Source organism: Choloepus didactylus, chromosome 14 (assembly GCF_015220235.1).
Source record: "Choloepus didactylus isolate mChoDid1 chromosome 14, mChoDid1.pri, whole genome shotgun sequence".
NCBI lineage: Eukaryota > Metazoa > Chordata > Mammalia > Pilosa > Megalonychidae > Choloepus > Choloepus didactylus.
In genome coordinates, this window is record NC_051320.1 from 85,623,577 (window position 1) to 85,637,903 (window position 14,327).

Sequence of the window (14,327 nt, forward strand, 5' to 3'; positions counted from 1 at the left end):
CTGCCACAGTCAAGATAGAGAGCTGTTCCATCAACACGAAGGAACTCCTTCCCACTACGCTAGTACACTCAAACTATCCTCTCACCCTACCCTCCCTCCTTAAAACCTGGCAGATATTGATCTGTTATCCCATGTTTCTAATTTGGAGAACTTGGACTTTAGTCAGAAAAATACATAAACGGCAAGGTTAACTTGTTAAAACTCACTCTTTTATTAACACCAAAATGGAATCTGTTTTCACTTTAAGGTATAGAGGCAGCAAAAGCATGTAAGTAAAAGACAAAAGCCATCTTGTATGAGCTCGGGAAGTCCTGCTGGTCGGACAAGCCCATATGATCCCATTTCTGCCACAAGTGCCTGGATTCCATCAAGCCGATGCCCCAAGATTAGCTCTCACACAGGGAGGGGATGAGGGCCAAGGATGAGGAACCCATCATAGGATGTTCTCTGGAAAGGCACATTCCCTTAAGCTTCTGAATCTATAACTTGTCCCAACTAGGGAAAGTGGTAATGCCATAATGCCAGTCAATACTAAGTGAAAATCAGCAAACTACAAACTCACTTAGAATATATGTTACAGAAAATTGACTAGAAAGATAAGCCCCAAATATCAATGACTGTTATCTCTGGGTAGGGGGAATATAAAAGAGAAACTGCAATTTACTACTCATATTCTTCTAAATTTCCAATATAAATGTGTTTTATTAATAAAAATATAAAAGAAAATAAAGAGCCCTGTAGTGGCAGTTGTGTTAATACCATAATCCACTGTGTGTGAATCAAAGGCTCTGGAGTTTCCAAGGTTTTTCACTTGGGTATTATTATCATTTGATCCTACATAACCAATAGTGAAGATACTTTTTACCATTCTACCAGTGAGGAAAGTTATGCTTATAAGTTAGGAAACATTAACCCACTCAGTAGCAGGGCTGGAATTCTAACGAAGCCTTTGATTTCTAATATAAGTGGTTCTCAAAGTGTGTCCATAGTTCCCTAGAGGTCTTTATTAAGAGGTTATCTGACTTTTTCGCTGTGTTAGCAGTTGCACAGCTGGTACAAAAGCAATGCTGGGTAAAATTGCTTGTGTCTTAGGGTGAATCAAGGCATTGCCACAAATTTGTAGTGGTAGCCATTGTATTCTTCACATTCATAACCATGCACTCAAAGGATTAAAAAAAGGGGGGGGGGCTATTTTAACTTAAGAATGGCCATGGTGACGCAGTAAACATTATTAATTTATTACATCCAGCTCTAGAGTATGTCTTTTTTATTATTCTGTTTGTTGAAACAGAAGTATGCACTAAGTACTTATTACAAAGCTTACCAAAAAAGGATCGATGTTTTGAGGAAAGGCACCCAGGCAACTGTTTGAGTTGCAAGCTGAACTAGCCATTGTTTGGCTGTTTTTTAATAGAACACTGTTTTTACTTGAAAGAATGGCCGACAAACTACGGTTATTCAGACTTAGATATCTGACAGACGTAGGTATCTGAGCCTGTCAATTCAAAGTAAATAACTGACAGTATTTGTTGCCAATGTTAAAACTGGAGCTTTCAGAGAAAACTTAAAATTCTGGAAAATTTTTATCTGTCACTCTGAGCTTGGCAGCTTCCAAAAACTTAAAATTCACTTACATGATTTCAGATTCACATTGTTACTAACTTTTAAGAAACTACCACTTAGGAACCTGTGGGACATCATCAAGCATACCAATATATGCACTGTGGGAATTCCAGAAGAGAGAGAGAGAGGGGCAGAGAGGATATTCAAAGAAATAATGGCTGAAAACTTACCAAATTTAACAAAAGACATGAATGGACACAACCAAGATGTTCAACGAACTCCAAATAGGAAACCCAAACAGACCCTCACCGTGCCATGTTATAACCAAACTGTCGAATGCCAAAGATAAAGAGAGAATTCTGAAAGCCGCACGAGAGAAGCAATGTGCCACATGCAAGGGAGCCGTGGCAGTATCAAGTGCTGACTTCTCACTAGGATCCATGGAGGCAAGAAGGCAGGAAGACATCTAAATATGTCTGAAAGCAAAAAACTGCCAACCAAAAATTCTGGCAAAAAGTGTCTTTCAAAAATGAAGGCAGGAAGAGGAACTAAGTGGGAGGTGGCACACTACCCAACTCTGAAGCATATTACAAAGCTACAGTGCTCAAAACAGCATGGTACTGGCATAAGGACAGATATACCAACCAATGGAATTGAGTTGAGTGTTCAGAAGTAGACCCTCGCATCTACGGACAACTGATCTTTTTTTTTTTTTCATTTTTATTGAGATTGTTCAGATACCATACAATTATCCAAAGATCCAAAGTGTACAATCACTTGCCCCTGGGTACCCTCATACAGCTGTGCATCCATCACACTTAATTTTCGTTCAATTTTTAGAAACTTTTCATTACTCCAGATAAGAAATAAAGTGAAAGATGAAAAAAGAAAAAAAGAAAAGGAAACTCTAAATCTCCCCATCCCTAAACAACCCCCCTCAATTGTTGACTCCTAGTACTGATATAGTACGCTTGTTACTGTTTATGAAAAAATGTTGAACTACTACTAACTGTAGTATATAGTTTGTAATAGGTATATAGTTCTTCCCTATATGCCCCTCTATTATTAACTTCTAATTGTATTGTCATACATTCGTTCTGGTTCATGAAGTGATTTCTAGTATTTGTACAGTTGATCATGGACATTGCCCACCATACAATTCAGTTTTATACATTTCCATCTTTTGACCTCCAACTTTCCTTCTGGTGACATATATGACTCTGAGCTTCCCCTTTCCACCTCATTCACACACCATTCGGCGCTGTTAGTTATTCTCACATCTTGCTACCAACACCCCTGTTCATTTCCAAACATTTAAGTTCATCTTAATTGAACATTCTGCTCATACTAAGCAAGAGCATCTACATTTCTTCCACAAGGCAGGAGGGAGAGTCAAAGAGGGTAGAGAGGAAAAAGAAAGAGGAAACAAAAAAATGACAGCTAGGAAGCAGCAAAAGGAAAAATAACCTTAAATCAAAGTAGAATAAAGAATCAGACAATACCACCAATGTCAAGTGTCTAACATGCCTCCCCTATCCCCCACTCTTATCTGCATTCACCTTGGTATATCACCTTTGTTACATTAAAGGAAGCATAATACAATGATTCTATTAGTTACAGTCTCTAGTTTATGCTGATTGCATCCCTCCCCCAATGCCTCCCCATTTTTAACACCTTGCAAGGTTGACATTTGCTTGTTCTCCCTCGTAAAAGAACATATTTGTACATTTTATCACAATTGTTGAATACTCTAGATTTCACCAAGTTACACAGTCCCAGTCGTTATCTTTCCTCCTTTCTTGTGGTGTCTCACATGCTCCCAACCTTCCTCTCCCAACCGTATTCATAGTTACCTTTGTTCAGTGTACTTACATTGTTGTGCTACCATCTCCCAAAACTGTGTTCCAAACCACACACTCCTGTCTTCTATCACCCTGTAGTGCTCCCTTTAGTATTTCCTGTAGGGCAGGTGTCTTGTTCACATAGTCTCTCATTGTCTGTTTGTCAGAAAATATTTTGAGCCCTCCCTCATATTTGAAGGACAGCTTTGCTGGATACAGGATTCTTGGTTGGTGGTTTTTCTCTTTCAGTATCTTAAATATATCACACCACTTCCTTCTTGCCTCCATGGTTTCTGCTGAGAGATCCACACATAGTCTTATTAAGCCGCCTTTGTATGTAACAGATTGCTTTTCTCTTGCTGCTTTCAGGATTCTCTCTTTGTCTTTGACATTTGATAATCTGATTATTAAGTGTCTTGGCGTAGGCCTATTCATATCTCTTCTGTTTGGAGTACGCTGCGCTTCTTGGATCTGTAATTTTATGTCTTTCATAAGAGATGGGAAATTTTCATTAATTATTTCCTTTATTATTGCTTTTGCCCCTTTTCCCTTCTCTTCTCCTTCTGGGACACCAATGATACGTACATTATTGTACTTTGTTTCATCTTTGAGTTCCCGGAGACGTTGCTCATATTTTTTCATTCTTTTCTCCATCTGCTCCTTTGCATGTAGGCTTTCAGGTGTTTTGTTCTCCAGTTCCTGAGTGTTTTCTTCTGCCTCTTTTTTTTTTTTTTTTAAAATGAAAGTCAATTTTATTGAAATTCTCCAAAATTTATACTCAATATGTTAATTGTTTCTAAAATGTATGTATAATGATTTTATTATTTCATCTTTCTTTTACAGTTGTCTTTCGTTCTTTTTTTTTTTTTTTTTTAACATTTCTTCAGTAGAAGCCAGAGTCCTGAGTTGCCCAGTTAGGAGCCTCTGATCTACTATTCTGATTAAGTTTCTTCTCAATATTCATGGCCAACATCTGGCTTCTAAAGGAAAGGCTTTTGGTCTTTTCAATCACTTGTTGATAGGGTGAGACTGCATTGTTACCCATAACCACATGCCCTAATTTAGAATCAATTTTGGCATCCAGTCTTGCATTTCTAATCAAATTCACAATCCACCTTTCAGCTTCTTCTGGAGTCATGTTCAGTTTATCTGCCAACATGTTAATGCTGATACATTGGTGGATGCGACAAAAAGTCTCAAATATAAAGAGGCGAGCATTTTCAATGAAATCCTCAAGACAAGCCACCAAGAAGAAGTCATTCACAAGAACTGATTCACATTCTCTTAGCTTTTTCTGAGCCCCATCAAAGTCAAAGTTAACGTATAAGCATTCAACAAACTCTGTAATTGGATCCTTATATGTGTAAGACTCCTGCTGAATAACTTTGACTAGATCTTTTAGCACCTGCCGGCGTTTTCGAACATCTTTGTTTGTTATGACAGCTGTAGTTAAGTAGCGGAGAATATGAGGACACATTGTCTGGATTGCATTAAGATACTGTGGCTGGTAAAGGAAAAGATCAATAATATTATCGCGGCCTTTGGGGTGGTTGAAGAAAACAAACAGAGACCAGTGAATGAGCCATGTTCGCTGCTGAAGAGACTGGAGCGGAGAACTCACGGAATTATTATCTATGGTCTCTTTTAAGCGTGTAAGGTCTTCCATGGCTGCATCCCAATTCTGCATTAAGATTTCAGAGGCCAGTTTTCCCCAGAGTGAACTCAAAGCATTTCTATCCGTTGCTGGAACCAACACTCTAAAAAAGTAAAGATACTCTGCTGCTCCTGAGTAATTCCCACATTCATATTGGAATTTTGCATACCTGTAGAGTGTGTCTAAATATTCCTGCCTAAAACCATGCTTGTCTGCCAGGTAGTCAAACAGCATCCGACCATCCCTGGTTGACTGCATTTGCCTTGTAGTTTCTGGATCTTCAAACATCTTCACAATTGGTTCTGTTTCTGCCTGAAGCTGTTTCAGCTGTGCAACAACCGTGGTTCTTTTTTCTCTCAAAGCATGAGGAATATCATCAGAATAAAGGTTTTTGTATACATCCATAGCAAAGTCTACCATGTTGGTATCACTAAGAAGATCCAGTTTCCCTTGTAGTAATTCTTTTTCATTATATATCTCCTTTACGGAAAGAAACTCAAGCAGCGGAAAGACCAGATGCCGATCCAAAAAGTGAGCGATGCGTGTAGTCAAGTCGTACTCCGCCATCTTGTCAAGGAAAAGAAGAGTCTGTGTTCACCAGAACTTTATTGAAAACGCCGACAAGCGGTCTTCTGCCTCTTGAGATCTGCTGTTGTATGTTTCCATTGTGTCTTTCATCTCTTGTGCTGTGCCTGTCATTTCCATAGATTCTACTAGTAGGTTTTTTGAACTTTTGATTTCTGCCGTATACATGTCCAGTGCTTCCTTTACAGCCTCTATCTCTTTTGCAATATCTTCTCTAAACTTTTTGAATTGATTTAGCATTAGTTGTTTAAATTCCTGTATCTCAGTTGAAGTGTACGTTTGTTCCCTTGACTGGGCCATAACTTTGTTTTTCTTAGTGTAGGTTGTAATTTTCTGTTGTCTAGGCATGGTTTCCTTGGTTATCCAAATCAGGTTTTCCCAGACCAGAACAGGCTCAGGTCCCAGAGGGAAGAAATATTCAGTATCTGGTTTCCCTGCGGGTGTGTCTTAGAAAATTGCTCCACCCTTTGATGCCTCAGGTCACTGTGCTTTTCTGCCCAGCAGGTGACACCTGTTAGCCTATAATTCTTGACTGGTGTGAGGAGGTATGGCCGTGTTCCCCCAGGCTCTGGGGTCTGGTTCTGAATGGAAAGGGCCTCACCCCTTTCCTCCTAGAGAAGACAGAGCCCCCAGGTGGAGGTCATTAGCATTTCAATGGTCTCGCTCTCTGCTTGTGGTGTCTCCACCCTTCCCAGAGTCACAGCCCTGGAAACTGAAAATGACTGGGGCTTTCTCCACTGAGCCAAAGAAGAAACAGATAGTCCCCTTCAGACCGAGTCCAAGGCGACCCTCCAGCTCTCCCAGGTCAGTCGTCACCCAAAGCCTCTGTATGTTTTTTGGGGCTGCGTACCTGTAGTGAGCAGTTCACACTCGCTACTTAAAACCCCAGTTGGAGCTCAGCTGAGCTGTATTCGCTTGCTGGGAGAGAGCTTCTCTGTGGCACCATGAGGCTTTGCAGCTCGGGCTATGAGGGAGGGGGTCTCCCGACCTGGTTCCGCAGGTTTTACTTACAGATTTTATGCTGTGTTCTCGGGCATTCCTCCCAATTCAGGTTGGTGTATGATGAATGGATGGTCTCGTTTGTCCCCCCGCAGTTATTCTGGGTTATTTACTAGTTGTTTCTGGTTTTTTGTAGTTGTTCCAGGGGGACTACTTAGCTTCCACTCCTCTCTATGCCGCCATCTTGCCCGAGTCCAACAACTGATCTTTGATAAGGCAGTCAAGCCAAAGCAACTGGGAAAGAGCAGCCTCTTCAATGAATGGTGTTTGGAGAACTGGATATCCATTTTCAAAAGAATGAAAGAGGATGCCTATCTCACACCTTATACAAAAATTAACTCGGAATGGATCAAAGACCTAAACATTAGCACCAAGACCATAAAACTCTTAGAAGAAAATGTAGGGCAATATCTTAAAGATCTTGTGATAGGAGGCGGTTTCATAGACCTCACACCCAAGACACGAGCAACCAAAGAACAAATAGACAAATGGGATCTCTTCAAAATTAAACACTTTTGTACATCAAAGGACTTTGTCAGAAAAGTAAAAAGGCAGCCTACACAATGGGAGATAATATTTGGAAGCCACATATCAGATAAGGGTTTAATATCCTGAATATATAAAGGAATCCTACATCTCAGTAACAGAAAGACAAACAATCCAATTAAAAAATGGGAAAAAGACATGGACAGACATTTTTCTGAAGAGGAAATACAAATGGCTCAAAAACATATGAAAAAATGCCCAACTTCACTGGCTATTAAGGAAATGCAAATCAAAACCACAACGAGATATCATCTTACACCTACCAGAATGGCCATTATCCAAAAAACAGAAAATGACAAGTGCTGGAGAGGATGTGGAGAAAGAGGCACACTTATTCATTGTTGGTGGGAATGTAGAATGGTGCAACCACTCTGGAAGACAGTGTGGAGGTTCCTCAGGAAGCTAAATATAGATTTGCCGTATGACCCAGCTATTCCATTGCTAGTTATATACTCAGAGGAACTAAAACTTAAGACACAAGCAGACATTGGTAAACCGATGTTTATTGCAGCATTATTCACGATTGCCAAGAGATGGAAACCCCCCAAATGTCCATCAAAGGATGAGTGGATAAACAAACTGTGGTATATACACATGATGGAATATTATGCAGCTATAAGACAGAACAAAGACATGGATCATGTAATAATGTGGATGAACCTTGAGGACATTATGTTGAGTGAAGTTAGCCAGAAACAAAAGGACAGATTCTGTATGGTCTCACTAATATGAACAGCCATTAATGAACAAACTTTGGGAGTTAAAAGCTGACAACACAGGTGACCAGGAGATAGAAAGAGGGCAGAGACCAGGCATCTGATGCTGAAGGACTACAGAATGTTTAGGATTGATTATATAGATCCAGAAATAGACAGCATGATACTGTGTGATGGTAGCACAGTACTGTAAGTATACTGAACAAAGATGTCTGTGAGTAAAGTTGAAAGAGGTGGGATAGGAGAACGTATGACACCAGAGGTAAAGACAGATGATAAAGACTGGGACTGTATAACTTGGCAAAAACTGGAGTGGCCAATGACTATTACTAAATATACAAATATTAAAATGTTTTTGCATGTGGGAGAGCAAATGAATGTCAACCATGCAGAGTGTTGAAAAAGGGATGGTATTCTAGAAAAAACATAATCAAGGCAAACTGGAGTCTATGGTCAACAGCAACATTGTAATATACCGGCATTAAATGTAACAAAGGCAATATGCCAATGCTAAGTGTATATGATAGGGGGATATAGGGGAGGAATATGGGATTCTTGGTAGTGGTGTTATTTTCTGGCCTTACTATTATATTGTATTGTTTGACGTGTTAAAAAAAAAAAAATGAAGGCAGGATTAAGACATTCCCAGATAAACAAAGCTGAGGACTTCATCACCACTAGACAGGCCTGCAGGGAATGCTTAAGAGAGCTCTGCAGGTTGAAAGGAAAGGATACTAAACAACTGACTGAAGCACAGGAAGAAATAAAGATCTCTAGTAAAAAATTATATTAGTAAATATAAATACCAGTACTACTGTATTTCTGGTTCCCAACTCCACTTTTTACTTCCTACAGATCTAGAAGGCAAATGAACAGAATGTAATGATAAATCAGTGGTTTGGGACTTATGATTAATTCCACTGATTAATCCCACTGAGAGGAGTAGGGATGGGAAATTTCATGATGTATATATGGTAATACAACTTTAAAAAAAGAGGAACTAAAGAGATAATGACAATTATATGCAATGTATGATACTGGATGGGATCTAAGAATGGAGGAGTAAAGGCTCAAAAGGACATTACTGGGACTTATGAAAAAACTGGAGAACAGAATGTAAGCTTTGTATCAATGTTAAATTTCTTCAACTTGTTAACTGCACTTAAGAGATTATATAAAGTGAGTATCTTTGTTCATAGGAAATACACATAAAATATTATGTGTTCAAGGAGCAGCACATGTACAACCTCCTCTCAAATGCTCAGAAGACAGAATGACACACAGCACAGGTGGAAAAATGTTAAACCCGGTATATATGTTTACGGAGGCAGGTATGCTGGAGTTCTCTGCATGGGGTTTGTTATTATTTTTGCAACTGTCCTGTACATTTGAAATTATTTCAAAGTAAAAAGTAAAAAAAAATTAAAACTTCTACTTGTCAAGTTTTGACAAAGTATCAAAGAACAAAGAAGAATATCCATAATTACATGAAAAGGCTCTTGCTCTTCTCCTTTCCTGATGCATATGTGTATGTGTGTGAGGCTAGATTTTTAATTTATTTCAATCAGAACATATTGCCACAAAATATACAAGCTGATATGAGAATTTAGTTACCTTCTGTAAGTCATTTATGAAGAGATTTGTAAAAATGTGAAACAATGCCAATTTTCTAAAAAAAAATTTTTTTGGAAAATAGCTAGTTTTTGAAAAAAATGTTATGTTAATATGAAGTGAATTTATTATTGTTATCTTAAAATAAATTAAAAATATTTAAAAACTGTTGTTTTAATTTCTAATATACTAGTATGAGTACACCTAAACAAAAATGTTTTGGTTTCCTCGTTTTTAAGATTAGGATCCTAAAACCAAAAAGTTTAGAACTACTATCTAATAGTTCTGCTCTTTTCAATACATTTTATATAACTCATTGAAAAGGGAAATAACAGGAAAACAAAACAGAGAAGAAAATACTTTGCAAGCTAAACACACAAGGGAGTTTGAAAACTATTAGTACAGGCTTTAATTCATCAGGTTAGGCGGGTCTTTAGCATCAGCACAGATGACAAAAAAGCAATGTTATTACTTTTCAATTTGCAGAGAGCGTGGCTGAAACCATGTGAATTTGCTGTCAGAGAACTTAAGTTTATTCCTAATTCCACCAAGTAATAAGCAAATTATTGTTGTGAGATTTGCTACACTTATCTGTAAAATGGGATGTGACTATTAATACCTGCCCTTATGCTGGGAATTACTTTGTAAAGATTTAGTAAGAAGATGTAAATAATAATAAAAGCTTGTATTTATAAAGCAAATTTCATGTGTCAGGTACTAGGCTTAAGTGATTTACTTTCGTGATCTTATTGACGTTCCACTACTCCCAAGCAATAGATATTATTTCTTCTTACAGATTAGGAAACTAGCATTAGAGAAGTTAAATGATTTACTTGCCCAATGATATAAAGCTACTAAGCTGGGAACTAGGATGCAAAGTCTGGCTGAGACCAATACCCATATCCCTCCCACCACCTATATGTCAGAGCCTCTCTAATCCTATATCACGAGGGAGGAGAACTTTTTACAGGAATGATATTTTATTATTTTGGGGAGGAAAAGGAGTAAGAAAACCAAGTTACTCCAAGACTGACTGGGTCCATCAACTTTGGTACGAGCAGAGTAATCAGCAGCAAATGCAAGCCTCGTTACAGTCCTCAAACTAAACAGTTACAGTTAAAAGTAAGTTAAAAGTTAGATGCTATCAGTTGAAAGTTAGATGCTGGCTGATTAAAAATGGTCTCAGCCCTGTGTAATGTTAACACCAATATCTGTGTAGCTCTTGGGGTTATCATGTAACGTCCACGTGATTATCAGACCTTCCATAATCACTGACGTTCAGGAAAACGAAACAAAACAACACAAACACAACATAACACAACATCAGAATGGTGACTGCACCGTGATTTCGTTGATATTTTTCAGGACCACCCTCCACAAACTCCTAAAACACTACACTTGCAATACCAGTTGCTTACAGGTAACCCAAATAATTAGTTTCCCCCTATCTAAGATCAGTCAAAAGCAGAAAGTTAGCGTAAGACCTGGACCAGCAAGCTACCCTTTCCTTTTTCCATATTGAAATAAGTAGTGCTTTAGCAAAAATATTAAAATACCTGTCATAAGCAACATCTTAATTAGAAAATGGCATGTTTCAGTGCTTAGCACAGACCTCGAAACACAGAAGACATATGGTACCTGCTAATTGAACTGAGGGTACAATTTAGAAAGTCCTTTTAAAAATACCAAAAGACCTTCTTTTACTTTACTCTCTAAATTTCAACTATCATTTACTCTTTAATGTTTCCAGTCTAAAAAAAAGGATTTTTCAGGAATCTTCTGAGAAACACTGGACCGCGGAGGTGTTTTGGAACTTTAATGTGTGCGTGTGTGTGCACTCCTCCAAATTCTCCAGTGGGGACTGTTGGTGCTGCAAGCAGGTCTGGAAACCATTCCCTCCCTGGGGAACTCGGCTTTCTCTGAAACCTAGGCTCCGAGGACTGGCCCCTCAGCCTGTTTGATTTGCATTTCCCTTTGCTGGCAAAGCATAAGAAAGGAAGCAACAAGCTGCTGGCTACTCTCTGGTTGTATAAACTCCTGGGAATACTTTTTTATTAAACATCAGAATAGTGTTTCCTTTGTAATCGAACTAGGGTACAAATGAATTCTACCTGCTCCGTCATCAGGAATGCCCCAGCACCTTCAAGAGGAAAATGTTTCGTTTTTACTTTTTTATTAAATGAATTAGGTCTTCCTAATTTATTTTAGATCTTTCTTAGCATCTACTCCTTAAAGGGGAGTGAACATGGAAGAGGATCTGCAGCTTGGGGTACATTTGGTGGGATCATCCTTTTTCAAGTTAGCCAAACATTACAACAGCACTTCTAGCTAGGGAAACAGAATAACCAGAGCATAGGGTGACAGAGGTAGTATTTATAGTATTAGTGGTAGACAATGGATTCAGAGACTAAGTGTTTGGATTCAAGTTTACTTACTAACAATATAACTGAACAAGTTACATACTCTCAATGTGTCTCAGTTTAATAGGTACAATAACTGTAAGATTGTTATAAAGTGCTAAATGAGATAATCTGCATAAGGCACCTACAATATTCCCTAATACAATATAAGTGTTCAATAAATACTGGTTGTTTTTGCACTGAAATAAGCCACTGTACTAGATAACCAAATATGAACAATGAATGTCTGCTTGAGTGGCCACTGACTTGTGTGTCTGGCCTTGATACATGCAGATGAGAAAGAACTCGCAGTGCAGGAAAGTATAGAAACGGACTGGTTCAGGAAACTTGGAGGTGATGACTCTTGACTTAAGTCAAACACATTTCTCCTGGAAAGTAAAGGTTAGCAAGATATCCATGTGATAATACCCACTTCAGGGAAAACAGAGCCTCCTCCCCTAGCTACCAAGTCTTTTACCAGTTATTACCCAAGTGGATGTCAGAGTCTTGTTTCGTTTCCTCTCTTCCCATGACACTACCCTTTGAGCAATTCCACCAGCAAAAAGGCAGGCAAAACCCAGAGAGAGGAGAAAGGAGACGGTAACTCTTTTGAATAAAAGAGATTTAAGTAATCTAAGATTACAGAATTATCATGAATTCCTAAAATCCATCTAAAAGTGGAAGAACATGTAGGTCCTAAGTTCAAAGTTATCCGTTCTCAAATTTTCAAAAATAAAAAAAATTTATATTTTCAACACTTCTTTTAAGATTAGCAACTTTACCATATAAGATAAATGGCAGAAACCACCAATTAAATTGTCAGGAAGGCAGATACAAACATACACATACATTTATCTAGTACGACAGATAGAACAAAATATTCTGATTCATCAAATAGTCATGCTAATATACAGCAAAAAGGTCGATTTCATTTTTCAAATAGGCTGCATTCACCTGAAAGCTAGGTATTTGTAACAAATGGATTTATGATAAGGCTCTCATGTAAACACAGAAGCCTATTTAGTATTTGAGTAACTGACCCACAGTAACGCTATCTTGAGCTTCAGTTGTGGATTCGGGACCAAAACGTATTATTATTATCACACAGTGAAATGAAATATTTGTAATTTTTATTTATATTTCCATCACTCTTTTAACCAATTAGATAGCAAAAGTTCCTGAAGGGTTATCTTTAAAAAAAACATAAAATCAGTGGTAGAATGTAAAAGAGCGTTCAGGTTAACCGGTTTCTCTTGGCTTCAATAAATCTACCTTGCTATCAGCTGGGCCAAAGATGTCTAGGAATCTCACAAGGGGATTTTCTTAAATATGACCTACATATGTAAGTCTATGTTTTTGTTTTTCATTTTTTTTTTTTAACTCTCAGAACCAAGAGTTGGGGAAGAGATTACTAAATTGTTCTTTTTCTTTTTTTTTTTTAACCTTTTAATTTTGAAGTACTTTCAAACCTGCAAAAGAGTTATAAGAATAATACAAACCCAATACAGAGAACTCCAACATACCTCTATCCCCTACCCAGATCCACCAGTTTTAACATTTTGCTACATTTAAAATTTTCTTTTTATATGATCATATTATACCTTGGTCAGGCTAATTTTTTTAAAAGTCATTTATGAAATGGCTTACCAGATTTTTCAGCAGCGTGGACAGTTCCTTTGTAAGTGTGGAAAACTTGACAAAAGCGGTGCCAAGATCTGGGTTGTCTCGACTTAAAAAATTACTCCCAAACTTATCAAGAACTTGTGCATAGTTTTCTTCATTTTGTACATGATCTGAAAAAAAAAGAGAGAGAGAGAGGGAGAAGAAAGCAGAGTCTGGGCTATTGTTTGCCACAATGAAGAGTTATTTTTAACATTTCATCAAAAGGAAAGCAAAGAGAAACTGCATCAATTACTTATTGAATATGCCCAGAATATGGCTAGCAGAGCAATGAATATTCTCACTCACTCTACTAAAGGAGGTTTTTCCTTTTTCTTTCTTAGCATTTAGCTCTTTTATAGCCCAACTAACCTTCTTACTCCCCTGGAGGTTGAGGGGTCAAATTATTATCATATTTTCAAGCAATTAAGAAACAATGATTATTAGGGCACAAGGAGAAAATTCTTCTTAGAAAATAAATCTTGAAAATGCAAAAGAAAAAATCCATGTGTTCTAACATGTTTCCTTCTCCACAATTAATCTTAATTTCTTTAATTTTGTCTAAGCATCTGAGGAATAGCATTTTTTAAATACTTTTTTCACAAAGCCATCTCTTGGTGCCAAATGCCAGGCCTGGAGCACATCTAGGTTTGAAGTACAGTTACCACCTATGAGCTTGCTACGTTAACAGGTTCTGATAACATAAAATATAAAGAAGTTTCTTAACAGAGTGAATGCTGCAGAAATAACAACT

At 37.8% G+C, this 14,327-nt stretch overlaps 2 protein-coding genes across 7 annotated transcripts in view; both read right to left on the reverse strand.

Annotated features, from left to right (window-relative positions):
* Positions 1 to 14,327, reverse strand: part of ASAP1 (ArfGAP with SH3 domain, ankyrin repeat and PH domain 1) — a 377,838-nt gene that overhangs the window by 132,098 nt on the left and 231,413 nt on the right. For all 6 annotated transcript variants that reach the window (XM_037802373.1, XM_037802371.1, XM_037802368.1 and 3 more), the window contains exon 5: positions 13,562 to 13,707. In XM_037802373.1, coding sequence (XP_037658301.1) covers positions 13,562 to 13,707 — 146 coding nt within the window. The remainder of the gene's footprint in view (positions 1 to 13,561; positions 13,708 to 14,327) is intronic.
* LOC119508698 (eukaryotic translation initiation factor 3 subunit E) lies at positions 4,198 to 5,649 on the reverse strand. Its single transcript, XM_037802374.1, has one exon. The coding sequence runs from the start codon at positions 5,623 to 5,625 to the stop codon at positions 4,288 to 4,290; it is 1,338 nt and encodes a 445-aa protein (XP_037658302.1). The 5' UTR covers positions 5,626 to 5,649; the 3' UTR covers positions 4,198 to 4,287.